At 57.6% G+C, this 27163-nt stretch overlaps 10 protein-coding genes across 10 annotated transcripts; 5 read left to right on the top strand and 5 right to left on the bottom strand.

The window, feature by feature from the left end:
- Window positions 1-82: 82 nt before the first annotated feature.
- B0H18DRAFT_880895 (uncharacterized protein) lies at window positions 83-2005 on the bottom strand (the record flags this gene model as incomplete). The annotated part of the gene is made up of 3 exons (XM_048040806.1): window positions 83-1017; window positions 1069-1784; window positions 1860-2005. Coding segments are annotated over 3 exons (1797 nt in total), but the record flags the coding sequence as incomplete, so codon positions are not given.
- A 3202-nt stretch (window positions 2006-5207) lies between these two features.
- Window positions 5208-6143, top strand: B0H18DRAFT_1121800 (uncharacterized protein; the record flags this gene model as incomplete). Its single annotated transcript, XM_048034401.1, has 4 exons — window positions 5208-5327; window positions 5382-5838; window positions 5891-5964; window positions 6015-6143. 4 exons carry the CDS (start codon window positions 5208-5210, stop codon window positions 6141-6143), a joined length of 780 nt encoding a protein of 259 aa, XP_047890389.1.
- Window positions 6144-7988: 1845 nt separating this feature from the next.
- On the bottom strand, window positions 7989-10602 carry B0H18DRAFT_1121799 (uncharacterized protein; the record flags this gene model as incomplete). The annotated part of the gene is made up of 8 exons (XM_048034400.1): window positions 7989-8273; window positions 8345-8509; window positions 8788-8914; window positions 9086-9343; window positions 9394-9455; window positions 10008-10080; window positions 10140-10516; window positions 10579-10602. 8 exons carry the CDS (start codon window positions 10600-10602, stop codon window positions 7989-7991), a joined length of 1371 nt encoding a protein of 456 aa, XP_047890388.1.
- A 564-nt stretch (window positions 10603-11166) lies between these two features.
- Window positions 11167-12290, top strand: B0H18DRAFT_880843 (uncharacterized protein; the record flags this gene model as incomplete). The annotated part of the gene is made up of 2 exons (XM_048040802.1): window positions 11167-11576; window positions 11630-12290. The coding sequence occupies 2 exons, from the start codon at window positions 11167-11169 to the stop codon at window positions 12288-12290; spliced, it is 1071 nt and encodes a 356-aa protein (XP_047890387.1).
- Window positions 12291-13463: 1173 nt separating this feature from the next.
- B0H18DRAFT_1121797 (uncharacterized protein) lies at window positions 13464-14794 on the bottom strand (the record flags this gene model as incomplete). Its single annotated transcript, XM_048034399.1, has 4 exons — window positions 13464-14100; window positions 14158-14363; window positions 14413-14727; window positions 14777-14794. The coding sequence occupies 4 exons, from the start codon at window positions 14792-14794 to the stop codon at window positions 13464-13466; spliced, it is 1176 nt and encodes a 391-aa protein (XP_047890386.1).
- A 416-nt stretch (window positions 14795-15210) lies between these two features.
- Window positions 15211-16205, bottom strand: B0H18DRAFT_1121796 (uncharacterized protein; the record flags this gene model as incomplete). The annotated part of the gene is made up of 5 exons (XM_048034398.1): window positions 15211-15652; window positions 15707-15813; window positions 15873-15951; window positions 16003-16076; window positions 16131-16205. The coding sequence occupies 5 exons, from the start codon at window positions 16203-16205 to the stop codon at window positions 15211-15213; spliced, it is 777 nt and encodes a 258-aa protein (XP_047890385.1).
- A 1090-nt stretch (window positions 16206-17295) lies between these two features.
- B0H18DRAFT_1121795 (uncharacterized protein) lies at window positions 17296-19910 on the bottom strand (the record flags this gene model as incomplete). The annotated part of the gene is made up of 7 exons (XM_048034397.1): window positions 17296-17410; window positions 18125-18371; window positions 18424-18473; window positions 18523-18659; window positions 18723-18854; window positions 19335-19415; window positions 19797-19910. 7 exons carry the CDS (start codon window positions 19908-19910, stop codon window positions 17296-17298), a joined length of 876 nt encoding a protein of 291 aa, XP_047890384.1.
- A 961-nt stretch (window positions 19911-20871) lies between these two features.
- On the top strand, window positions 20872-22563 carry B0H18DRAFT_1086333 (uncharacterized protein; the record flags this gene model as incomplete). The annotated part of the gene is made up of 4 exons (XM_048032023.1): window positions 20872-20874; window positions 21862-21958; window positions 22107-22298; window positions 22418-22563. The coding sequence occupies 4 exons, from the start codon at window positions 20872-20874 to the stop codon at window positions 22561-22563; spliced, it is 438 nt and encodes a 145-aa protein (XP_047890383.1).
- Window positions 22564-25309: 2746 nt separating this feature from the next.
- B0H18DRAFT_956959 (uncharacterized protein) lies at window positions 25310-26186 on the top strand (the record flags this gene model as incomplete). Its single annotated transcript, XM_048042526.1, has 5 exons — window positions 25310-25471; window positions 25538-25657; window positions 25711-25834; window positions 25890-25963; window positions 26022-26186. 5 exons carry the CDS (start codon window positions 25310-25312, stop codon window positions 26184-26186), a joined length of 645 nt encoding a protein of 214 aa, XP_047890382.1.
- A 229-nt stretch (window positions 26187-26415) lies between these two features.
- On the top strand, window positions 26416-26971 carry B0H18DRAFT_1121792 (uncharacterized protein; the record flags this gene model as incomplete). Its single annotated transcript, XM_048034396.1, has 2 exons — window positions 26416-26722; window positions 26781-26971. The coding sequence occupies 2 exons, from the start codon at window positions 26416-26418 to the stop codon at window positions 26969-26971; spliced, it is 498 nt and encodes a 165-aa protein (XP_047890381.1).
- Window positions 26972-27163: the final 192 nt, after the last annotated feature.

Genomic DNA, 27163 nt, shown 5'->3' with positions numbered 1-27163 from the left:
TCTCGAGTGAGCAAAAGTCATAGCAATGTGGACAACAGAGACGATAGCGTTCGAAAGCGACTTGGATGCACGTTCAGAAGATCTAGGGGTAACGTCGAGGAAGGACAGGAAGACGGCCGGCCCATTCGAAAAACGTCTCCACATAATAATGCACTAAAACTCGTTCGACGTAGTTCATCTGTCCTTCCGCGAACTGGTACTCAAGCCTGGTGCAGTTACGCAGAGAATCAGGACAGCGGGGCCATCGCCGCACGACGTGAAGCCACCTATCCAGTGCCTTACCACGTTCGCCACGTTGTTCGGAGGCAAGGCCTTGCTGGGCAGCAGCGAGATCAGAGACCTGCAAGCTGCATGCTCCAGGGAAGATGGCACAAATCAACGCCTCACGCGTAACCTCTTCGGATTCAGCATCTGGCCCTGAGCGTGCTGCATTCGGGACCATAACCCGGTCTAATTCCAGCAATTCGTACCGAAAGGCGACTTCGTGAAGCTCCCACAAGACTTGTGGCCAAAGCCGAGAGGGCATGTGGCCGTCAAAGCTATGCTCCATCCACTGGATGGTGCCGCCGGTCCGAGCGCTGAGTGCCGAGGGAGGTAAAACCTTCGTTAAGATGGCGGCGAGATGAGATCGTCGTTCACCGGCACGAGTCGTGGTGCTGCCCGAGGAAAGGACGTCCCGAGCATTCTGGAGATAGTCGCGCCAGAGCTGCGACGAAAGAGTGCGAGGAACTGTCGCGTTGCGACAGCTGAGGACATACATCCACGGGACTCGGAGATCAAGCCAGGCTGAAAGGTATCGTTGCCTCTTTTGCTCGTCCTTGACCCCCAGGAACCAGTCTGATCGGGGTAAGAAATAGCCCCATTTCCCCTTCGCACTGATGTGATTATATCGAGTGGTTTTAGCTGCCGCGGCGAACCCGGGAATGGGAGGTGGCAAGAGGGGGTCGATCATGGGGGAAAAATCGGCTCCAAGGGCCACGCGGCCTGCGTGAGTTTGCCTCGGAGAGGTAACAGGATCTGTGCGCTAACTGTCAGCGACGAGTAACAGTACATGGCGTCAGGACGTACAAGGTTTGTAGCGTGAGCTGCCATCTGGGTACGCTGGCATTGTTACTTGCTCCACATCTGGCATCGGGGTCACTTCGAAATCGTTGTAGATGTGCTGAGTACGCGCCAGCGACGCTATGTGGGATTCTCCGACGAGACCAACGTAGACACGTTTCCCGATGAGATCGCCGTTTGTCACGACGGAGCTCGCTGGCTCTATGGGCACCACTTTACGGATGACAAGCTCGTTCTGGCCAACGATCTGCTCTGGAAAGCGTAGAAACCAGACAGGAATCCCCGTTGCGCTGAGTCGTTGTACAGTGGAGGGATCATTCGTGAATGCACCGATAACTCCGCGTTTGACGGCACACGGTCTCTTCATGTCAGCCACGACCGCTGCATCTTGACAACACTCCATCCAGTCCAGCCATGCCATGCATTCGAGCCAAAACCGTTGCAGGCTTGCTACTTGGATGACAGTATCGCGAAAGGTGGCGGGTATGTCGAGTAGACGGCCCATAGCTAGACGCATCGAACTCTCGAGATAATGAATCCTGCATCGCGGGGGCTTGTGCTCGAAGCAGTAGCGGGAAGTGCGTTCGCTGCAGGAGGCCACTAAGGAAGCCAGCGGCTTGAGACACTCCTTGAGTAGCTTCCCGAGACCGAAGACGACGCAGTTGTCGAAGCGTGAAAAGTCAATCGCACTCGGAGTCCACCATATGGCTTGGCGGGGATCACTAGGATCCTCTGGACGGCGGAGGATCATGACCATATGCGGCCAACTTGATGCGAAGAGCTGAGGATGCTGGAACGGATCCTCGATCCCGTATCGTCCGTCCGACCTCACGAACACCTCGATCCGACCCAAAACGGGCAGGGGCACGTAGTCGACATTGGGCGAGGTAATGACATATTTCTTGTCCGATGTCTTAGCGGCTGCTACGGCGTCGCGCCAAGTGATCCTGGCTATGTTGCCGCAATGAGTGGTATCGCATTCGAGAAGATGGCCCGTACCGATATTTTGCGGCGTGACAATTAGTGGAGCAGGGTCCGCTGCCTTCGGCGACTCCCTTCCGTCGGCATTGCAGAAAAGGGGGGTCTGTGATTATAGGAGGGCAGGTCGACAAGCTGTCCCTTCTGGCGAAGAGAGACACACCGTGGCCTGCGATGGGACCCAGAGTCTTCATCGCGTACTATCGAGACAGCGGGGAACTCAGAGTTTACCCGCCTCCCAGTGCTGGACAACATCGTGAACTTACCATGTCCACTTCCTGTTAGTTCGACGCACCCTCGGTGTCAGGACGGTTTACTGAAGCAGTACCAGCAGGAGGACGAGTCCTCGGCGCTTGCTGAAACCAACGCCGAGTACTGAGTTCGGGACTTCCCGAGCCTTCCAGACCAGTCACGGCGTCCGCCCGAGCGCAGCAATTTTGCGGCGGGCGAGCGCCTGCTGAGCAGCGTTACTCACTGGCATCGGTTAGGCCCATCGGTCGTTTGAATGTCGCACCGGATAGCGACCGTCTCTTTCCCTACCTTACCTTTCTTACCCCTCCCGTCCGCTACCACTTATTTGACGTCATTGGGCGTGGCCCGGTTGTTCACCTTTGTGTACGTAGCTGCGCGCGTGCATCCCGAGATCGGTAGCTCCGCTTCATCATGCCTCCAGTTTCATTTACTGTACTGATTGTTATTACTCTGAGATACAATTCTTGTCGTATTGATATTGCTTGCGCGGCGACGGAAGAGAACATACTACACGCACTAATATGTAGGATAGATGGACGTAGAACATGTGGCATAAGACCTTAAAGTCAGGGGCATGTTGTACAACATTGAAGGCAGTAGGACGATGGCGAAACATACCGATCAATTTCGTTCATGGATTAGACCGACTGAATCCCCCTATGTCGAGGTACAGTACGAGTGGTCTTTGTCCATCTTGGCCAAGAACTGGTGCGACGTCGCAGGGACAACCCTCGATGATGGCGCCGCGCAGGTTCGACTTGCACTTCGCAAAATCAACGGTATCGTCATGAGCGTCGTACGCAAGCAGGAATGAGCGTCGTGTCTACCTTTATTGATAAGTAGATCGAGCCGATTTTCTGCGGCATAAATGCGACACGTCCAGCCTTCTGCAGGGTGATTACCGCTATCTGGCTTGTCGACTGCAGCTGTCTTTGGCTGATGGTATGTATGTGAGGACAGTCGATGCTGGACAAGAGTGTGAACCTACTGTGAGCCGTTTCCACGACACTCCACGAACCCAGATCCATTCTCGACCATGTCGCCAACCGTGAACTCGCCCGCACCGACTGTGACCCGCGACAGTGAGAACGATCGCCCATAATGGGCGGATCAGGCACAACAGCGAGAGCGAGTACACCGAGCAGCTGAATGTCGGGTCGGCCGGGGTCGAAGTCGGTCCTGAATGTGGATGCGGTATTGTAAGTGCCAGTGCTGAGCGCATAACACGCGCGAATGCTGATGCGAGACACTGGCACACAAAAGACCGGCGACGAGCTGAAAGAATATATGAAAAGAAGAGCTAAAGGGCAAGATCCTTCGCAAGCCCGACGGCGCGCAGCACCGACACGACAGGCGGACTGGCGTGCTCAGGCGGGGGGAGCAGGGGCGGGACGACGCCGTTCGTCCCATCCGCACACCACGCATGTCCACATTTACTCACCCACGCCTCCATTGTAGTGCCAGTTCGGGGTGGCGAGCGATCCGGACACAGGTAACCGCAGCCATCCTCCCGTCGGCGATACGATGCATCCGACGGAGCAAATGAGCTCAGCATACTCCGACAGACTCGTAGGCCGCTGCTCACGATTTTCAGAAGGTTTTTCAGATGAATGACAATAGATGACGATGTCCTTACCGTGTGGTCGTGCTATCCGCGGCACGGCTTCCCTGTGCCCTCGATGCGCCCTGATCGCCTCTCTTCTATCGTCTGCGGCCTCTGATCTCTGTCCCGTTGCCCCCGCTGCGCCAGCCATGGCACACGACCGTCCCGAGCGGTCACTACTCGACCACGACGGTCCCTACTCGACCACAACGCTCCCCACTCTACCACGACTATCGAAGCCGCCACGTATCGGCTTGCGACGCAGCACGCGTCATGCACACACGAACGTCGCCAAGGACGTGGGCCGACACGCACGGATCGGCATCCGGCGAACGAGACAGAGAGGGTGAGAGCGGTCGTTCGGATGGATGGCAATCGGAGGGCATAGACAGGAGCGAACGAAGGCGCGGAGAGGGTCCCACATGTTGAGCGGACAAGGGAAGAGGGGCGCGGAGGAGCACTGCAACGGCCAGGTGAGCACTGCACACGGATATTGGCGATAAAATTGCTTCTCACTTGCGTCTGCCGCGTCTCGGCGCATGTGTTGTGCAGCGTAAAATCGGCGACTGACTGCCATGGTGCGCTGTATAAAAGGTGAGACTGTCTGACGAGCCGACCGTTACTCGTCTGCCGCGTCATTAATTGGTCCGTCATTGACGACACGGGCTCGGCTTCACTTTGTTATGCCGGTACGTACTACGCGCTGCTCATTCGTCGTCTGCGTCTGGCGCTCACGTCGGTGTAGCTGAGCAATGTGTCCCCCCGGAAGAAATCCGGTCAGCTCCTCTGCAGTCTGCACTAAGTGCTCACCTATGACCGTCAGGCTCGATTCCAGGTTGGAAGAGGACGGAGGAAGTGCCATCTTGCAGCGCAGCATGTCGACACGGGGAGCAAGCGGCGCAGGCGAACACAGACGACACAGGAGAGAGTGCGACGAGCAAGAACGACCCGAGACACGGCGGTGTCGCAGGGGACAGCAAGGAAAAGACAGTGGGAACGAGTGGGCAGCAACTTGCAGGTCGCCCTTGTAGTACTCGTCGTACGTGTAACATGTAACGTCCTTGCGTTTTGACCACAGGCGCGCAAGCGCTTAACGTTTAACGTTTAACATTTAACATTTAACGTTATTGAACGCCATTAATGGCTCTAACTCGATGCAGAAGAAAAGCAAAAGAAAAGGCAGCTCTTCTGACTGGGGCGGGGGGATGCACTAGATAAGGCACAACGCAAAATTTCGAGTCGCCACGCTCGCAAGGCTCAAGTACGTCCACATCTGCATACTACGTCTGTCTCAAAATTCCGCCACCACACCATGTCCGCTGTATTCGATGACATAGACGTGTCTGACGAGAGGGTTATCCTTACGTATGCGGTGTTGGGCCCCTCCGCCTTGCCGGGGGATGCCCTCTACCTCGAGGTCCGTGCTCGTATCGTGAGTGGCAATCACTATGACGTGAACCCAGCTATAGCCTATTATTGTTCGTAGCGCCACTTTGAGCTAGATGGAGGTCCAGCGTTCATCATTGAATGGACAAGCTCGTCGGGCGACTTCAGTAGGCTGTCCTTCGATGTCTGCGAATCGGACGACGACGAGAATCTTCCATGGGATGGTAACGTGGATAGTCAGTCCCACAACGACGGAGCTCCGCAGGCCCTTGACCTACCTGGTACGCTCAACATGTCGACGTTGCCACTCAATGGCCAACTATCGGAGAACGACTTGAGTGGCAATGCGCGACTGCGAGGTGAGGACGAGTCGGACGCCGAATATGACCAGCAAGGTGGTACTGTTGGGCAAGGTACAGATGTGAGGACTCCCGTGGGAGGGAATGACGCACATGACGACGGGAACACGGACGAAGGCAGTTCGCTCTTCGTAGACTTTCAGTATGTCGTCGACAATGATGAAGAACTGAGCCATGAACTCGACCCAGTTATCTACAGTATGTGCGCCCCAAATTATCCGTCTGCGACGAGGCCTGACTACCCGCAAAGATTACTTGTACGACCACTACCACGACAAGTTGGAAGGGGCGAAGGAAGTTTACGTTGTGCGAGTTCCTCATGTGGTAAGAGCTACGAATGACTCCCTTGCGCAGAATTCTTAATCACATTGTAGACAGAAGATTTTTGGTCCCTCCGTCTCTTCGTCAAGAAGAAGGTTCATGGCGATCTGAAGATGTACCTGACGAGCCCTCCTCTGTCTGTGTGCAGGGTGGCGACATATCGCGAGCGGACTGAGGCTTAGATTTGCACTCACTAGATCTGTCTCATTGTCGTAGATGCGCCTGTTGAATCCCATGCCGCACCGACGCACCTCCTATAATGGTGCCCCTCTGCATGCCATTCCATTTACGTTTGTCAAGCCTCTATCAACCCCCCAGCCTCTACGCATTTCGTTCATTTCGTTATCACCACATTCAAGGCTTTCCATCGTAATACGTCTAGTCAGCCGTGGGTCGCTGTGACTCTCAACAATCACGTACAGTACGTAGGACGCATCGCGAACCGTCCTGCTTCTTTGTTATCTTGCCCACGTCCTACTGATGGGAGACTAACTCATCGTCCGCCTTTATCAGCCTGAGGTCCCCGTATCAGTGGCTGTCAAATAGAGCATTAGCAACACCTCCGGCGAAAACAGAACGAAGACTTGCTGACAAATCTCGCTCATCAGCGGCTGCAGGAACGCATCAATTTCTTGCTGCGATTTCGGCCCCGGGCCCGGTATAATGAGGAGAGCTACATCGCCGTCCGCTTCATTTGCAGCGGGGCGGGAGTCAGCGGGATCGGTGACAACAGCTCCGGCTGCGAGCTGCGGGATCCGGTCGAGTTCAGTGGCGCAAGGGGCGATGCCGACATCCAAGGTCTTGGTAGGGCAGCCTGCCGCAGTGCGATTAGAGCAGTCGGGACCGCGACCCGTCAATGCTTGAGGAATCATTGCTCAAATAGAGGCACTGCAATGAATGTGGACTGCCTTAGTACACGACGGTGACACGACGAGAAATACACGGACGTGCAGGATCGCCTACTATGTGTGTCGCCGTGAAGTCGACGTAAAGACCTAGGATGTCATTGGGGCCGCGTATCGTTCTTAAGTCTAAGAACTTGCATTGTGCGGTGCCTAGATCTGCCCAAGCACAACGCCAGGTGTGCCACTGCCACGTCATCGCGTTGACCATATCACACGACCCAACCTTGCACCTGACTATGGCGGTTGCGATCGATAGGATGTTGGTCAGAAAATCGGTCGTAATACCTATGCAAGAGTTGCTCACAGAGGAATGCATCCCTGCCGCTGTCGGAGAGGAGACGTGCGTGCGACGACAAACCCACACACAACGGGAAGGAATGATACCGAAAAAGGAAACTATTGTACAGCAGCCACATGAACACCCTTATGGGCGACGGACGTCCCTTGAGTGCCCTTCCGGCTTCGAACCGCAGATCGTAGACTCGGCGTGAGGTTGGTAGCTGCGAACAGTACATATTACGATCGCGACCTGGGCCCCCAGCAGGTGCGGCACTCGATTCTGCGGTGTCCTACGGATGGTCTGCGTCTCCGCCTTCTGGTTCATCGCAAGCGCGCGGGTAGAGTCGATAGTATAGTGGGGATTCGTATCGTACGTGTCCGTAGAGAAATGCGTTCAGCGATGCAGCGAGACGAGCAGAAAAAGAAAAAGAAGTGGTATGTAATCACTACGACGCGATGACGCGCCGAGTCCGACGTGCGACGAGTTTCTCGCCCACGCCGCTGGCAGCGAAGGTGAAATATTACGGCCCGGCACAGTACCCACGCTGGCCTTGGTCCAGGGCTGAGCGCAGAAACATGACGGGCAGTGCGGGGCACAGGACGCGTGGGTGGCCCGACGGAGTCGGCGAGAATAATGTGGCAGTCCTCTCCGGCTGAGCACTATGTTCAAGGACTGGGGCGGCATAACAAACATCCACCCATGCGTTGAAGAGTGAAGCTACGAGGTCGAGGCCGCCAAGGAATGCCGGATCCCCAGGTGAGAGCGTGCTGGCGACAACTTTTGTAGGTCGAATGGCAGTGCGGGACACACTTCAGGCAGCAGTTCATCGTGTAGCGGGACATCTAGGTTCGGATCCAAAAGCAGGCGTCGTTTGGCGGTACGATTGGGTCGGGGGTGGGGTCGTCGTCGTACGGAGCAGCGAGGTCAACGAGCGAACTCGCAAGCCTGAGTGACTGTATCGGCGACAGTGCAGAGGTAACAGTAGACGGCCTGGACAACAGTCGAGGGCCGTATGGTGGCGGACAGATCGACTGTTCGAAAGCCGACGCCTGGGAGTCGGCGTACGCTGGTGGTAGCACAGACTCGGACGAGTCGGACATTATTGGCTGCGCAGAGCCATCATACACCTGCAGAGCAATGTTACATTCAGACATCAATCCGACGCACAGTCAACATCGATGCCGAGATGAATACTCACGTACGGGAAGGCGTGGAGATGGACACCGACACCGACGTGGGAGAGGGAGACAAAGATACAAGAGATGGAAGTCGAAGAGAAGGCGGTAGGACCATGCAGGGAAGAGACGGTGACCGGTATGAAGACGCAGTAGGAAGTGACGCGCCGCCCCCGTAAGCGTTCGAGCTAAAAGTGAACGAGCCTGACGATGTGTGTGTGAGCCTGACAGGCGGGCGTGCTTCGGCGCTCGAAGAACGTGCACGGAATTTTAGGGCGGATTGGCGCAAGTGAAGAATCGTCAGAGCAAAAGTAATCAGTCGCGCCGGGCGGTGAGCGACAGAGGCATGAGCAAGGGGACGAAGGGGACCGGGAGATAGAAAGGACCGAGCAGGTTCGCTCTACCGCTCGTCACGGGCAGGAGCTCACCACCCGGTCATCAACGCATAGTCGAAACCAAAACGGACGACCGGGGCGAGACGGGGACGACGGATGGGCGGGCGAGGTGTGGGCTGCAGTTCGGATATCTTCGCGCGAGGCGTCGCCTTCGCCATCGCATTCGGCGCGGCAGGTACGTGGTACGTGGTAAGGGGCCTGCAGTCCATCGAGGAAACGAGTTAGTACCGAATGAAAGACTCCATTTCACACCGCGCACCTCTTCTTCACGCCCGAGCATGGCCCTCCTACGGTACCGCTCCACCGACAGCGTGACTTGAGGCTCGCCGAGCAGGTTCGCTCTACCGCTCATCAAGAGCGGGAGCTCACCATCCGGTCATCAACGCATGGTCGAAACCAAACGGACGACCGGAGCGAGACGGGGGCGACGGACGGGCTGCAGTTGGGTACCTTCGCATGAAGCGTCGCCTTCGCCAGCGCATCCGGCGCGGCAAGTACGTGGTAAGGTGTTTGCTATCCATCGAGGGCGACAGCGTCCACAGTCGAGGCGTGAAGCGGGGGTGGTCGTCGTCTTGGCCCTGTAGGTCGATTTCGGGTGGCGGCGAATCCGCCGTCGGCGACAGTCTCCTGCATATAGGTCAGCTTGGCGTTAGAACACGCAGAGAGAGCGCACTTACAGATCGCCCGCAAACAGGCGACATCCTGCCAACGTTCCGCAGGGATTCGTCGCGCCGACACCCTATGTCGACCCCCATGTCGACCTGGCGGACGTCCTCGCGGGCTAAGCCGCCGTGCTTCGACCCGCCAGCTGGCGGGTCCCTTCGTTCCGGGAGGGCTTCGGACGGACATTGACGGCGGCGCTGCGACGGAGCTGCAGCAGCTGCGGGATGGTGGACGCTGTGAGCGTTGAGCGCTGAGCGCCGCATATGTAGCACGAAGGGCTGCAGGTCGTCGGGCTGAGGTCGAGGGGCGTGAGAGGATGACGTAAGTCGTCATTAGCGCCGCGACGCCCTTATGTCGAATTCGAAAACATATCGACACCCCGAGTCGCACGCGGACGCGACTCGGGGGCACTCATGGTGTCGGTGAACGAGTAAGATTAGAGAACAAGACATTTTACATGATTGTACAACGGCAGAGGCAGCGGAATAAACAGACGACAGACGCGAGTGGTGCTAGAGACCATGGGGGAAGGAGGTATGGATAACAAAACGGAATCGCTGACAGCAGCCCTTGGACGTTGCGCGCAACGCAGTAGTAGCCGGAATTAGACAAGCCCGTCCAGGTCTACTGGCAGGATCGTGCGGATGTCGCTGTTGTTCGTCTGGCGCACCTCCGTGATACGCGTCGCGGTAATCAGGAATCTGGTGGGTGTCGTACTTATTAGCGCATGCCGGACGCGAAGTATGTCGGGTGTACGTACTTTCGAAGGGCCGCCCGTGCAAAGTCCTTCTCCGCGCTGTCTGTGAGATGCGTATATGGACGGCGTACACCGATACGCATGATGAGGAGATCACCCCGGAACATATGTCCAGGGACGACTGCCTTTGCCGGCTCGTTGATGCGAAGAGCACGGGGATGCCTGTCGTGCGTTCGGGTCTGCCAGAACAGCGTGAAACGATGCAGCTTGTTCTGGCCGTCGCGAACTGCTATAGTCCGGGAGAAGATCTGGAAGTCGCGCGTCATGATGCGCTCGACGTCGACCCAGGCCCTCCCTCCTTCGAACGTCGTCACGACGGGGACGGATCGTTCGAGCAGTCCATCGCTTGGGTAGTACAACGCCGACAGCAGGAGAATATCCTGAAGGTGAGATAAAGGGAGGTTCAATACCTTACAGAGCGTACATCTGTTGAGGCACTTACTCCATTAAAAGATAGGCTGGGCATAACTAGGGATGGGACCACAAGTGCTGACGGCGGATATGAACGATGAACAAGAGTGAGAGAGAGGGCAGCCGCAGCATCCTTTTGACCTTCGAAGCCCTTTGTGTCGCTGGTCAGTGGCGTCCCACGAGGAGGCAGTCATGCCTGCCGATGCTCACCCTTGCGTTGTGCTAATCCAAGGCTTGAAACTAATACAGAGTCGTGGTCAGACAAGTGCGTACATTCTGTGAAAGGAAATAATCATAGGGAGGTTATGCGTGAAAAAGACTTGTGGTGTCGGACGCGCGGGGCTTATCGCTCCCAGGTTTTGTTGCGAAATTTAGGCATGCGTTGTGCACGCGACATACAAAGGCAAGCGATCGGAGAGTCTCTTCTCAACCACAACCGCCATCTTCATGCGTAAACGGCACTCTGAGTATCGAGGACATTGCAGGTCAGTCCAGTGGCTCCGCCAGTATAGTAGAGCGATCACTGACACCCGTCATTCGAACAGAATGGTAAGTGACGGTCCCATGGAACCCTGTATCATGGACATCGCCGCTCAACATGCGTCAGACTTTCCTGTTTATGCAACTCCCAGTGATCGTAGTCACTTTCTGCTACGTCGCATTCGCGCTGTACAACCAGGTCCTCGCGGACTCGAAGATCATTTGCACGTTCAGCTTGATTTCGACAACACACTTCTGCCAGCAGCCCGAGCGAAACACTACCGTGTGGGCGGCGCTGCCTCGACTTATCGAATCGCAGGTTGCTGGATTCGAGGCCATCTCGGTCGAGTCGCGAGGAAATGCGGATATCGTTATGGACTTGACGGAGGCTCGCGTCCTATCGGTGGACTTGATCAACGTCATCCGCTCTAGCGACCTCGATTACAATGCAGAACTGGCCGGTCTCATCCAGCAGTTCGCCGAAGACGCACTCACCGTCAGTCGTGATTTGCAGCGGCTGTCCGCCAAGATCGGGACGGCATTCGATCAGTGAGTAGAGCTGCTTCATACAATGAGTGAACCGCACTCACATATCCTGACAGGATTACGTCGACCAATGCGCACATGTACCGCCTCATTCGCAGCCCTCCGCAATCGTCGCTGCCGCATTCCGGCAAAGCTTGCCGGAAAATTTCGACGCTGGGCTCCGGTATCGAGGAAATCTGCGAATTTCCGGAATTCTCGCAGGTGTTCGACACGGCCGTACAGACTTACGAAAGAGTCCTACGGGACTTGATGTACGCTAGCGGCGCCTCGCTGATGAAGGTCAGCGGCCTCGATGCCGACCTCGTGTCCATCGGTGCAGTTCTTGCGGACGAGAAACGAGAAGCGCGTATGGCCGAACATGAATTCCAGGGGCAGCTGCTATCTGTTCTGCGACTCAACGAACGACGAAGGAGCATTCTGGCTTACAACATGCGCCTCTTAGATCGTGTAGGCGAATACACCGAACGCTCGCTACGCTTCGTGAGGAGCATCCAGACGACGTTGGAGGGCATGCAACGGGAGGTGGAGGAGTTACGGGCAGTCGTCGCACAGGGCGGTATGGCGACCGCACCATCTCCGGAGATAGTGCTCGACGTGCTTTCTCGCGGGCTGGAGAGGTTGAATGCGGCCAAAGTGCGTCCTGGTCTCGAGGGATCCGGCCAATGGGAGGTCGCTCGTCACCGCAGCTCGCCGGAGGTGGGCATCCCTGAAGAGTGATGCTACCCGCCGAATTCGTGGTATGCTGTCTCGCGGGTTTGCTTGTCGTCCAACCGCAGTCGTATGTCGTCCCATGTCGCCCTATGTTGTCCAATGTCATCCTATGCCGTCCCATGTCGTCCTATGCCGTCTGAGTCCCATATCATCCCATGTCGCCCTATGTACCGTATCGTCGCTATGCCGTCCAAAGTTGTTACGTGCCGTCTCTAGTCGCCCTATGTCGCGGATGTCGCCGTACGTGGAACTCGCGCGCCAAATCGGACAATACTAGGGTGTCCGGAAAAGATTGTTGGCCCCGTAGCTTCGACACAAACTCCTCACGTGTGCCGTGTGGAGGGTCTTGGTATGAGACTAGTTGGCCCCGGACGCGTAGTCTAAGGAGCCATGACCAGGACGCAGAGTCAGTGGTCCAGTCCGCATGCAGGGCTGCGGGAGCGGAGGGCGTGAAACGGGGTAAGCCAGCGTCGTGATGAACTCAGCATACAGTAGCATTGACTGCAGCAAGCCAACAACGTGCTGAAACGCGGCGGACGCCGGTCTGCACAAGTGTGGGCGTTTAAACGCGCCACCCATGTCCGAGAAAGGGAAGAGGACACACATGCACTGGATCTACGCATGATCCACCGCTTCACGGCGCGCGGGTCGGAGCAGGTTCAAATTTGGGTCCTCGCACACTGACCGGCGGCGCCTGCTCGCGCGCCGTACGTACTGTAGATTCGTGACCTCCCTTTGTAGACCCGCTCCCAGCTACCGGCCAGACGAGGATGCGACTAGAGACCGAGTATACTCGCCCTCAGCGTCGCCCATAACTGCGACTCCCTCGAGTCCCGCTTCTTTCCTTCCTTCCGCCTACGCAGGACCGCGTGGTTCTAGGGCCCCGAGTTGCCCGCCCGACGGGTCTCCTGGAACGGCCCAGTCCGCCTCGGGTTTCGTCAATACGCGCGAGCCAAGCCGGTGGAAGTGCACTTATCTGTAAGCACGGCCGCGGCGCGCCGGACGCGTGAGCGCATACGGGCGGGTCGAACTCCAATAGTGCGATGTACAGCCAGAGAAATCGCATATATACATGTTTTGGAGACATCAATGATAGAAACGTGGCATGAGGAGAGTGATCAACACGACGAAGCCAATGGATGGTGAGGTAGGGGAGATTCAGCAGTACAACATACGTAGTTAAAAGAACAAAGGACGAGCGGTTAGGAAAGTGTACTGGGCATGTAGTCGGCGCAAGTTATCGTTGGTGATATGAAGTGCGGGTGTGCCAGCAACGAGATCCTCTAGTAGATCCTGGAACGAGCGTTCAAAGGCTTCACCAGCCCGTAGACGAGCATCTACGGCGTTCACCATCTCGTATAGGTTCTCCACCTCATGCACGAACAGCAAGAGGCCTAAGACGTCCTCTACACCGCGCTCAATCTCCACCACGGCAAGGTTGATGGTTTGCGCCATGTGCTGGCAGTTGGCGCGCTGGCGAGATGCCACAGGTGATGGCGACGAGGGGAAGGGACTAGCCATAATGCTCGGCCGTTTCGGCGGGGCTGCATTACCGCAGTGATCCATGGTCGAGTTCATCAGCCGCTCGAGCTCCATGGCGAGGTTGCCTAAGGAGGATAAGACGAGCTCCCCGTCATGCAGGAGTTGGTCTCCTGGTCGGGTGAGAGCGTCGTAGGTAGACCAGAAGACATTGGATAGGACTCTGTCCACGTCGATGTCAAAGACAAAGAAGTACGGAACCCGGGAAGCGGAGGAGTCGACATGATCGCGGATTGATGTCAACAAGCGGATGTGCAAGGATCGCAGTCCAATAGTCCTAGCGAGCCGTAAGCATTGTCACGTCCCACTGATAGACTGGAGGGAATAGGCATACCCGCGAAGTAATGCCTCGATGTCGACAGTGAGTCCGACCAGCTTCATGATCGCTGTGTCTGCACTCTCGACAACCGCAGCCACTGGAGCAGACAACGACTGGGATCCGTTCGAGTGGTCATCGGCGTGGATAAAACCGTCCCTTGACTGGGAAATCTGCTTCGTTGCGGTAAAGACCGCTAGCGCGAGCTCATACCTGCCCCTCACCTGCACAACAAGGTTACCCAACGAGACGTCTGACGGCTTTATTACGCACCTGGGCAGCTAGGCCGTTCAACCACTCCTCTTGAACGTCGGTGACCAATTGATAATATGCCACAAAGGTCTCTTTGGAGAACGGGGGTGGATGAAGGCGGCATTCTTTGTTCAGGCGGTCGAGTGGCCTCAATGAGCAGACAGCGCGTCTGCTAGTATTGGTGTACAAAGACTGCAGGATCTTATGCTGAATCGAGCCCGCGATGGCGTTTCCATCGACATGGGCGCGAATATGCGGTTTGGGGAATCCGTGCCACAGCAGAATCTCTGCGCCCGCAAACAGTACGGCGATGAGAACGAAAAATATGATGCGGCGCTATGGAGAGTGTCAGACATTCAGCAATGAGCAGAGCCAGGGTACTTACAGCAAAAGCGTAGAGCATATTGTGTCCTCCGTTAGCCACTGAAGATGAAAGGGAGTTGTCGCTGCAAGAGAAGGGGGCCTCTGGTGACGCCGGAGCGCTTGATGTAGATCAGTGCGCATCCTCGTTTCCGCCACATGTTGCGCACGACTTCCGTAAAGGTCCGCTTCTCCGCTTCACACGGGATCACTCCAAGCTCGCATGATCACTCGTATGGCGTCGCGAGAAATGTGATTGTATGACGGAGGATAAAACAAAGGGTACCATAGACTAGACGATAGAAGGGCATAAAATATGGAGGGGGCATGGAGGGCATAACAAACGGATGGGGCATGGAGGGCATACCAGACGGAGGGGAGGATCTAAAGGAAAACACGAGTTGGAAAGCCCACGACGCAGTCTGGGTGCGAAAACGGAGAGTACGTCCATGGCTGTGGTCAGCGCGGATCGATCACAGAATGCTCCCGCAGGCGCTTCTTCTGACGACCTTCGTACGTCGTGATCGTCTTTGCTGTGACCCACCGTGGCTCACCGTTGGGCGTGAGTTTCAATCTGTAATCGCTGAGAGTTGGGTGGGCACAATTGGGCGATACGGCGACCCATTTGCCGTTGGTCCACAGCCATATCTGCTGATCTTCCTTGTCGCCACGGTCATGGATGTAGAGACTCCCTTCTTGGGCAGCTGGCTTGTCCGGCGGCGCTGCGATCAGTTTCGCGCCAGAGGACTGGTACCAGCACACTTTTTCGGTACGCCTGTACATGTTGCGTTCAAAATACTGGACTCCGCGTGGAAGAACGGACCCGTGGGGCAGCGCCGGTGTCGGTAGCGAGTCATCGGGGGACGGAGTGCTTTCGCGCGCATGGGAGTCGCCCTCGTTGCTGGATGCACGACTTTCAGCAGCGGGCAGCATAGATATGGAGCTCGGGACATACCCTGCTGCACCACTTGGTGTCGTAGCTCGCTTCTCGTGACGCACAGGGGCATCTTGTGGAACTGGAGGGCAGACCGCAGACTTGCCACTGGGGCGGTTCGACGGTTCCTTGAGTTGCGCAGAAAGCCGATTTAATAAGTGAATATATCCACGTAATAGCCACATACCTGGGCCCCGAGGAGAGTGTACTGAAAGCCATTTGAACCGCGAATTTGGCACATCCGCTGCGCGGCAGCGGTGGCGTAGCTATAATGGGACGTGAGTCAAACGCAGGGGTCCAGAAGGTCCATTACAAACTTTGCAACACCAGGTGTGCGGGGGAGGTATCGATGTCTCAGAACCACGAAGTGCGGTCGCATGTTGTCCGGGGTCTGGAAATGCATGTAAGCGAATGATACTTGATATATACGAACGATCCAACGTACATCTCTCTCCAGTTCGATCGCAGGAGCAGGTGTATTGACAATCTCGAAGTCAACGGGCTTCTTCGGTTCGAACATGACCCGGACTAGTAACAGCGATGAAAGTTCGAAGGGGACCAGCAAGCAAGGGAGGTGAGACTCGAGTGCAGAAAGTCGAGAAATCGACGACTTTATAGCGACAGCGACCATAACCACTTCACGCCTGAAGAGGCAGTATCCGAAGAATAGACACTTCCCGCGTGTACACACACCGCCCATTGTAACGCGACCACAATAGGTAGGATTGAACAATGCAAGAGCAACTGAGGAAGTGGCCGACCGCGAGCTCAGCCACTGCGCGAAGGCAGGCGCTCATTGGCCAGACGTGTCAGCAGACGAAGGGGAACGTGGCAGTGCGGTCGCCGATTTGCAAAAGAAACGTTAACACGACGCCGGTGATGGAGACGCATTGCACCCCTTGTTTCATCGAAGTGAAACCAGTGTAAGGCGACACGGCGACGCGACGGTGAGTGAAAGACAGTCGCCTGGACAGGTCGCCAGGTCGAGAGCGCCCGGTTGCCATGTATGTGTGACTGGAGAGCGCAAAGCACGCGTTCCACTGGCTGAGTGGACCCTTCGCCTGGACGGCCTGGGTGCTTCGGGAATGTGTGAAGCGCGACGGGGCCGACCTCACCCAGATGGTGGCCAGTGCACGACAACACTGCTGGATTTGTCAAGCGGAGGATGAGAACGCGTCACCAGGGACGATACCCAGCAAAGGCTACGTGGGGTACAAGAGTACTAAGACATCGTCACTAGCCGGCTCAGCTCTATCCTGCTGCCAACCAGCAGGTCACGTCAAGCCGAGTGGTCGTACGAAAGACAACGCCTGCCGAGTTTTGACGGGGCCGCAGGAGCTACCAAGGAGCTCAGTGTACGCGGTCCGCGCCGTGATGCGTTCAACCGGATGGAACGTGATAGGAATATCGGACGGTCCGAGGATTGAGTAAGGCCGCTCCACCGCTCTCGAGAACGGGAGCTCACCATCCGGTCATCAACGCATGGTCGAAACCAAAACGGACGACCGGAGCGAGACGGGGGCGACGGACGGGCTGCAGTTGGGTACCTTCGCATGAAGCGTCGCCTTCGCCAGCGCATCCGGCGCGGCAAGTACGTGGTAAGGTGTTTGCTATCCATCGAGGGCGACAGCGTCCACAGTCGAGGGCGTGAAGCGGGGGTGGTCGTCGTCTTGGCCCTGTAGGTCGATTTCGGGTGGCGGCGAATCCGCCGTCGGCGACAGTCTCCTGCATATAGGTCAGCTTGGCGTTAGAACACGCAGAGAGAGCGCACTTACAGATCGCCCGCAAACAGGCGACATCCTGCCAACGTTCCGCAGGGATTCGTCGCGCCGACACCCTATGTCGACCCCCATGTCGACCTGGCGGACGTCCTCGCGGGCTAAGCCGCCGTGCTTCGACCCGCCAGCTGGCGGGTCCCTTCGTTCCGGGAGGGCTTCGGACGGACATTGACGGCGGCGCTGCGACGGAGCTGCAGCAGCTGCGGGATGGTGGACGCTGTGAGCGTTGAGCGCTGAGCGCCGCATATGTAGCACGAAGGGCTGCAGGTCGTCGGGCTGAGGTCGAGGGGCGTGAGAGGATGACGTAAGTCGTCATTAGCGCCGCGACGCCCTTATGTCGAATTCGAAAACATATCGACACCCCGAGTCGCACGCGGACGCGACTCGGGGGCACTCATGGTGTCGGTGAACGAGTAAGATTAGAGAACAAGATATTTTACATGATTGTACAACGGCAGAGGCAGCGGAATAAACAGACGACAGACGCGAGTGGTGCTAGAGACCATGGGGGAAGGAGGTATGGATAACAAAACGGAATCGCTGACAGCAGCCCTTGGACGTTGCGCGCAACGCATGCCGTGGTCATCAAATTGAATGCCTCCGCGCCGGTCGCATGCGTTGTGCGCGTCGGCCCGCTTCCCACACTTGGCACCGCGCGCACCACTCGAAGTAGACTATGGCGTATTCAGCGTTGCAGTCCTTGCACCACTCAGCGCACCAGTCCTGCGGCTCGTCGCCGTATACTTTGATCGCCATCAAATCTGGTTGGCCCACGAGCTTGAAACATAGCAGCATCAGGTCTGTGCTATCCGATGCAGGAAAGTGTATCAAATCACCCACGTCGACTGTCTTTATCAATAGCACCTGGATCGTGCCGCGATATGTGCCCCCATACTTGAGCATATGAGCTGTAGGGCTTTCATCAATGACGGCCTCTCCTGGAAAATGGGCGATACGAACAGTCCATGGAGTCGTAGAGCGAACTGTATGCGAACGCGGAGGCCGGCATTCTGACATATATTCAATATCGGGGCACGTCTGCATGAAAGACATACACACAAATCGCGCTGCGGTGGCGGAGGAGACACAGGGTCCCTCACGTATAAATCCCAGTCAAGGATAAAGACAGACCTCCGGTCAGAGTCAGAGTCAGAGTCAGAGTCAGAGTCCGCATGGCAGTCACGCGTAGTGGGATTCTGGTCCAATGGGCAGCGGGTCGTCAGAAGGAGCTATGGGACCATGTTCATGACGGAGCGCACCAGGTAGCCTATCACTGAATCGAGGGTTATGTTCAGTTCCGACAGCAGAATTCTCCCCGCTGCGGTGACTTCTGCTTCGAAGGTTGCATCGGTGCCTGGTAGGTCGGACGTCGCTTGAGCGGCAGACATGCCCTGTAGATGTTGAACCGTGGGTACGAAACCCAACCATCGCGCAGCCTATAAATGGCTGCCAGGCCTTTGTGCCACAGGGCGAAAGTAGGCGACAATGCAGGATGGCTGCTGTCCCTTTGTGCCACAGCCGGAACCGTACCCAGACATGCCCGAAGCAAGTCGTGGCAGCAGCAGTCCACGACTACGCTGCGGGCAGCTCTCGGTCGACTGGGCCAGACGTTTGAGATACGCCCTTGAAGTACAGCCGGCCCCAACCCGCCTAGAGAAACACTGATCGGTGCGTGAGCAGAGTTGAGCAGCTACAGGCAGGTCTGCCTAGGAAACTGCCGTCGATTATAATGCTACCTACAGCAATGTACATTGCAGTACTGCCCCCCCTCTCGCTCGCCCGTATACTCAGCCACTGGTCCACGCTCCCCGTCCTCTTGCGTGGTATCGCTCTCTGGGCCACTTCTTTGTCCGCCCTCTGCGCCCCCTCACCGTGGCGACCGCCCACTCGCGCGCCCCTCCTGCGCCCGCGTGCTCGAAGCTGATGTCGACGGAGCCGTCAGCAGACGATGGCTTGCGGCTAATCAGCGTAATTACCGGTTCGGTGCCATAGCCTGCAAGCAACTCGCAAGGGCATACTTGATTGTACCGCCGGTTCGTGCAGGTGCCAACCTCCACGCCGCCCCCTTGAGTTCGTACGTCCTGCAGGGGGAGTTATTGTGCAACTGAGCGAAATTGTCTGGCGTTGCATTGTCGAGGCAAACTACAAAGACGGTTTGTCGCTGCTTTGCCGGCGGACCTCGTTGCCACTGTTTTGGAGACTCTGTTCCGCAGGCTCGACCACACTTCGCATTTCTCGGTCGAGGGCACGCTAACCGAGTTCCGGGCGACCTAGGTGGGCGATGAAGCAGTGGTGCAGAACGATGGCTAGGTATATATGCCATGTATGCGTACCTCATGCAATGCCAGCCCTTCAGCATCCCGGACGATGGCTTGGGGATTGCGGAGGACCTCCTGTTCCGTCAAGACCAGCCTGTTCCCCGCATCAAGGACGTCAAACCACTTCATGTCGGAGTTCGCCCACCAATATCGAGACGTACAGCGTGAACCGACCGCGCAGGAGCACGACGATGTGTCGCGAATCGGCACGGACGGGGGCACGTCGGACCGAAGCGCCGCATTCTCCAGTGTGTCGGCCTGCCACTAGTTGAGGATGGACGGCTTGAGTTGAAGCGCTATCCCGCCCTTGACGTCGGCCGAGCTTTCTCCCCAGCCGTCCCTCCCGCAGTTGACCGTCTTCCCGTGGCTCGCCCACCCGCCCTACATGCTCGTATCTCCGCCAGCCTGCTGGACTCCTCAGCGGCCAGCCATCCAAAGCGTACCCTCCTCTAATTTATCCCGGCCTTCGCCCTCGCCAGCCCTCTCACCCCTGCTTACTGGCCAACTTGCTCGGCATGACTTGTGCGGACCCGCATGAACACGCTGGCGGCGCGGTACCTGTAGTGGGCCACGGCGCTACAGCAGATCCATATCGTCGCTAGGGACGATCCTACGTTTAGTGAGAAAAATGGGAAGCTGACACGTAGTAACGTGCTTACCGTGCCTCGCAGAATTTTTAGTGGAGGTGACGCGAATGCATACGTCGTCAACGCCAAAACGGCGTGCTCTAGAGCATCGTGCAGTGCCAGCGACAGGTCGGGCAACGGGCGGGTGGAGAAGAGTGCATACGTACGCGATCGCCGCACGGCGCGGCCGGGGGAGGGCGAGGGGTGATCGTTGTGGGGGTCCGAAGGCAAATCCCCGGCGAGCCGTGACGCGTGATCACGTAAAAACGCACGGGGACACGTATGATCACATGATGCTAAAGCGCGCCGACACGATGGGCGCGCACGTGCTCGGCGCGTCGCGTTGATCACTGACCGGCCTCGCGCTGCCGTATAAAACGCGCCGGCATTGCGCCGTTACCTGGACTCCCACCGCCCAACGCCTGCGTTTTCGCGTGCCACGGGCACGGCGCAAATCATGATCAATGGTGAGTGCCCTTCGCCGTTGCCGCCGTTGGGCTGCACGCCGCGTGGAACGCACCTACGCGGAGCCACGCCTGGCACTGGGAGGTGCGCCTGCGCGGCGGGGCCCTTCGGTTTGGTCAACGCCGCCGTACCCCGAGACGACCATCGTTCTGATTTGGCCCACCCAGGCGGGCCGCTGACTGCGGCAGCCCACTCCTCTTCCAGTTCGCCCCGTTGGTTATGGCGGCGGTGAAGCGCGAAGTGGCCGATTCAGAGCACGAGGAGTGCGACCTAGACGACATCGCACTGCCGCTGGCGGAGCCGCGCGCGCGATCTGGGCGCGGCAGACGCTCACCGGATCGGCCCCCAGGGCGGCAATGCGAGCGGAGTGCCCGCCAGTGCCCCCGCATCACGTGGAGCTACAGCGCGGAAGGCGCAGAGTCGCGAGAAGCGAAGCCGCCGGCGGCGGAGCGCGCTTCGCCCTATAGCGCGACACAGCGGCCGCGCCTTCCCCTTATCAGGAGGCACATCGACGTCGCCCACCCCATCGAGACCCCCCTCCAATCTCAAATCTCCCCACACCAAGGGGCATACACTGGGGGGCGGGAGGGACGCTCGGCACGTCAACACTTTTGCCTGGAGGACTTAGTGGGCGCGGCGTCGCCCTTCGGATTCGAGCTCGTTCCGTGGGATGGACGGTGCGTATCTGCCACTGGGCTGGCGCGCAAGCACTGAGCTACCCCCAGCACGATTCGGCCCATAACGGACGATGTCGGGCGCGTCATCGCGGTTCTTTGTGGGGCTCCAGACAGCCCAGAGTGGCCCGATGTGCACGCAGGTGCAGCGGCTGCCGTTGCTGCGGCCCGCGAGAGTCTGTCGCTGACGGCCAAGGATCGTGCACATCGGCGCGGGGATTTCGCTGCGTTGGCAGTAGGCATATCATATGGAGGCGGGCAGAAGGTTTGTGGATGACATACCTTTGTGGGCGTACGGTCTTATGCCTTTGCCAGCGACCGGGGAACCTTGTACATTCGCGTTCGAACGCCGCCATTCTGGAGGGGCTCCTGCAGCATGCGGATGTCAAGCGAATGGCTGCCTTCGGATCTGGTAAGCCGTCGGTCCCGTGCAGTGAGCTAGTGATTTGCATCGCTAACCAGCTGGCCAATAAGGCGTATTCCGTACGTGGGCCCCGCGACTTTACGACTACTATGTGGCACACATGCAGCCCCTGCTGGAGCACGATCCGCACCTCCAGCCCAATTTTCACGGAGCGTCTTTGCATGCACCACGTTCAATTTTGGGCCTAGAACGTGCACCCTAGACCATCGCGACTGCGGCAACCTGCCGTTTGGTTGGTGCGCTATCTCCGCACTGGGTGATTTCGACCCTCAACAGGGCGGTCACCTTGTATTATGGGACCTGAAGCTTGTCATAGAGTTTCCGCCGGGTCGACCGTCATGTTGCCATCGGCGACCCTGCGGCACTCGAACACCGAATCCAGCGGAACGAGAAGCGGTTTTCCATCACCCAGTACACTGCGGGCGCATTTTCCGGTGGGTTGATCAGGCCTCCAGCCTTCAGCAGCGTATTACTCAAGCCTGGACGCCATTGAGCGGGAGGAGGTTAGTCAGCGTTCCGTTGCGCGGTGGATGGAGGGTATGGCACTTTTCTCAACACTCGACGAACTGCGGGTAGAGGGCGTGGGCATGTAAGCAGTCGAACGATAAGCCGTAACCGATACAGAGGATTAATATTCATCGGCAGCGTTCAGTGAGCATCAGTAGTAGAGGCTGGCTTTTTGGTTGAGGGCATCACTCATCGCTCAGTCAATCAGGGCTCAAGCTCAAGGCGTCAGCCGACGTCATGAGCATGGGTCGACAAAGCGGTTGATTCAGAGTCAGTTGGTGTTGTATATATACAGCCTACTTAGTTATGGAACCATTCCACGTATCATAGTGGAATTGCTAGCGCCCGAAACCTTGTCAGCCTCAGTCCTCCGCGCCACTGGCCCTCGGGACTATCAATATATTGAGCCTGTACCGTATGCTCGCTCCGTTCTTGCCTGTATACTGTGACGTCGGGCCGGGACCGAGCCTGAGGGTCCGCGCATGGACAGGCGGGCGGGCAAATGCATGTGGGTAGGCGAACGCGCGGGCGAGAGCGTGTGGGTAGGCGAGGGCATGATGGAATGCGAGCAGGCGGGCGGCAAGAGGGCGCAGGACGGCAGGTGGATCCGTGGGGCGCTTCGCGGTGGTAGTATGCATGTGGCGGAACACGTGGATGCGATCGCCCGACCTAGTCGACACGACGGCGAGCGGGGCGCGCACCCGGTGTGGCCGTGACTTCGAAGGGCTTGAGTGGGAGCGCGTCGAGCCGCCGATGTCGAGATCACCGCCGTGCTACCCCACTGATGCCTCCCTCGCACCCCCACCATCCTGCGTCTCGCCCGACTTGCCCACCCGACCCAGCCCCGACGTTGACGATGGACGTCCGTAAAGCGCCGTCCGGGAGTGGCGCTTGTGGTCCGCCAGTTTGCGAAGACGTGGTGAGAGGGTGGAATGAGTATGTATGCGGTAATAATAAAGTATCGCACTCACCTGATGGTTGTGCGTAGGCTCCATTCGCACGTTACGTATGTGCCGTATGGGGGCCTAAGGCCAGATTGGACGAATAAGGCGATTTTGTCAGATCGCGGGATCGCTGAGCCCCGGTCTTCAATGATGTGCACAGACCAGGCGTGTCGCACGCATGGGAGACCGTTCGGCAGTGCTTCGAGGGAAGGGCGAGGTCGGGCGCGCCGAGTAAGCGGGAGTCGGTACGGCGCGGTACGGCTAAGAACGCAGTGTTGGACGCATCCAGAGCGGTACACAGGCTCCAAGGCGCTCTACCGGAGTCGCTAGAGGGCTACACGCAGAGAGCAGAGTGGGGAGGAGGGGGTGGGCCCATTTAGTCGGGCTGGCAGTCATCGGCCGTGAGCGCGGTAGCGCCCAGCAGCGTCTTGATCCAAGGTTTGTCCAGCGGTGTCGCAGAGAACGCTGCCCTGCGTCACGTCTTGGGGGCGGGTCGTCTTCGGACCGCTTGTGGGCGGCGCATAGGTGTCGAAATTATCATATTGCAACCGCGCCGTGCGGCGTAACAGGCGTGGCGCGGCTGAAGGCGGCGGGAGAAAGTCGGCGGCGAGATCTTGCCACCCACATCGACCCCGTAAACGCGCGCGCGGCGCGACTGTGTAACGGGACGAACGAACGGATCCCTCCGAGCAGGGAATGGTCGGCTACTGGGCATTCGGGATGTCAGCGGACTGGTCTTGGCTGCGCGCGACCCGGCATTGCGGTGGGCGCGGGAGGAGCAAGGGCAAGGCCAGGGGCGAACGGAGGCGGCGGGGGACGACGCGCAGACATCAGTGCGGCGGGCGATTCCCGGAGCGCGACTGGTCGCGACTTGCGGAGGACGACTGTCGCAGTCGCGATAGCACCAGCGCAAGCGGCAGGTGCCCCGGGGATATGCCCTCTCTCGGCGCAGGGACTTATATTGCACGAGGACGAGGACGCATTGTGCACGGGTATGACGGAGCGTACCTGGGGCTGCGAAGCATAGATCGCTCCGGTGCACTCCTCTACTTCCCCATCCAGCCCTGCGGGCCCGAGCTAGCAGTAGGTAATAAGCTCCCTGAGTGCGGATTCGCGACCACTTTAGTGACTAGAGGATCCCCGCGATCACTTTGGCGAGCACTGCGTACGCCGATTGCGTCCGGTGCGCGGCCTGTCTTCATGGGCGCGTTGATCCTCGCAGTGCGCACATGCCCAGAGTTGCTGTTTGATCAGACAGCGGGCTGAGTGAGCACGGTAGTTGCAACTTAGTCCGACTCGGACGGCCTAGGCGTTCGCACCACACGCTCGTGCCACATCGCGTGGCATATCTGTTTTGTCTTCGTGCGGTGTCGACTCTGGCCTGCGCAATACTCATCTTCTGGGATCCGCGACATTATTTCTTGACTCCACGGGTCCAAAATGGCCGGATGAAGGCGCCAAGAAAGCGAGATTGACGGCCTAAAAGTGTGAGGTTGAAGGACATCGACGCGGCGTGGGTGCGGCAAGCGGCGAAGCGCCCGTCTGTGCCTATGTGCGTACACACGGTAGTAGTGGCCAATAGAATATAATTGAGTTGATCCCTATGTCTTGGCTGATCTCAGTGACGAGCTGGGAGGTCTGGCAGGCCGTCTGAACGCTTTGAGAGTCCTACCTGACGAGTCAGCATTCAAAATCGAGGTCATAAGCACAGCGAAAAGGCACGAAGGCGTGGCTTTCAAACTGTTCTGCATTGTCCTCAGCATCCAATCAACAGACATGAACGCAAAACAAAGCAGCACATTCTGGTGCGGCTATATGAAGCTACAAACTCGACCGGTTGGAGTCTGCGGTGAGTCGACCTCAACTCCCACCTTGCAATTGTCGAAGGATGGCCACTCCCCGATGGCTCCAGCTCACCAACCCGCGTTACTTATCCGACGATGAACTGGAAAACATCAGTTCTGCAGCCTCCCTGCTTGTGACTTTATCCCCTGTCGACATTACTAGAATCCCGGCACATGTCACCTATTGCCAGGTCATTGGGGTGCTGGTGAGCCACTGATTCAATTTACTCATGCTCAACAGAGTCCTGAATGCTCATTGACAATTACTGCAGCACCGCATCCGGTTGCTCTGTAACTACTTCACTTATGCCCTCGAGTGGCTGGACATTGTCGAAGATCGCGTTGAGATCGATTGGAATGTCGCTGATCGTCCCTATGAACGTCACGAATGGGTGAGTGCCCTCGAATGATCTTCTTGGGCAGAGAGCTTATGTCGGCGAGCCAGAACAGTGCTGTCCTCGCGCAAGCGACCGCCATGACGCACCCTCACGTGTACAGAGAGCCCGGACCCCCTCGGGCGGGGCAGTTGAGCCGCGAATGGAGGCGCCACCTTCGACACAATTTGTCTAGTAAGCGAAGTCTCCTCGGCTCAATACTGTCTGTCCTAATGCTATATACCCTTAGACTTCATGCGCATCAACCTTGGCTACTTTGCCCATACTACGACTAATATTCATGTTGTCCAGGTTTTCGAAAGAGTGAGTAAAATTAAATTCAAAGCTGTGATACAACATACTGACGCACCGAGGATCTCAGCGTGCTTGGGGCATACGCTTCTTAGTTGAAGGGAACATCAATGGGGAACAGCGATCAAACATCACAGTCAATGCTCTGGAACACTTGTCGCTGGACCTCTCGACTGCTGTGCCGGCAATCCGGCGTGCACGCTCTATGCGTGAGCTAGGCTCGGATTACTACTGAGCGAGTTATGAGGCTGTCTATGCCTTGTCCTTTTCAAGTTCACAACACGCTGTAATCTACATCCCTTCATGTCGTCTCTTTCAGTTAATAAGGCTGCTCTCACTGTCTATGTATGCGTCGCTCTCAGTCGCACGTAGTGACCCTAAGCGCGCGCCGAGTGAAAACAAATGTGTATGCACCATCGATGCGGCGGTGGCTCGGAGGTCGCGTCCGCACCAGGCGAGCCGACATGGCTGGAGTCAAACGCAGGCCGATACGGATCGAGCATCTTATGCCAACGCACGCACTGCTCGGTAGTATTGCGGATGAGCATCCCGACGCACCTATACTCCTTCCTGAACCTATTCAGCGTGCTATGGACCTTAAACCTCACCTCCGCCATCCTCCCCGGCCTCTGCCTCGGCTCCTTCCATCGAACCACCCGCTCCGCGACACACCCGCACGCCTCGCCCACCGCATCTGCACACGCACCCAACAATTCATTGCAGCCGAGGCTGAGCAGGTAGAAGAAGGTCTCCGTCGCCTCGGGGCTATCGGTACGTCGCTACTAATCGAAATCGTCCGCCAGTAGACGCCCACATGCACGCCTTCGAGCTTCGCCGATCAACGCGCGCACGCGCGATGGGAGCGGGGGCCGAGCTCTTCTGGGTCATAGCGACGACAATGAGGACAACATGCTCGAGATGTGCATGGCGTCGTCCCACTGGCACTCGCACACGTTCGTCGCTCGCGCGCAGCCGCGCAAGTGCAGCGTCAGTGGCACAAGGGGCATGGCTGAAGTGTAGGAGCGAAGGTCCTCGGGTTGCATTGAAAAAAAATTAAGTCACAATTACGTTACTACGGCGAGATTCGATGGGCGATATAGCGATTGTGCTAGATGAAAGAGAAGAGTGGAGGAGGGGGGGAAGAGAACAGAGGGAACGGAAAGGAAGGGGAGGAACGGAGGGGAAGGGAGAATGAAAACAATTGAGCCAAGA

The sequence above is a fragment of the Fomitopsis serialis genome (genome assembly GCF_022376445.1).
Source record: "Fomitopsis serialis strain Sig1Antser10 chromosome Unknown B0H18scaffold_66, whole genome shotgun sequence".
Taxonomy (NCBI): domain Eukaryota; kingdom Fungi; phylum Basidiomycota; class Agaricomycetes; order Polyporales; family Fomitopsidaceae; genus Fomitopsis; species Fomitopsis serialis.
Note: the sequence above shows the minus strand (reverse complement) of the source record. Positions and strands in the feature narration are given on the sequence as shown.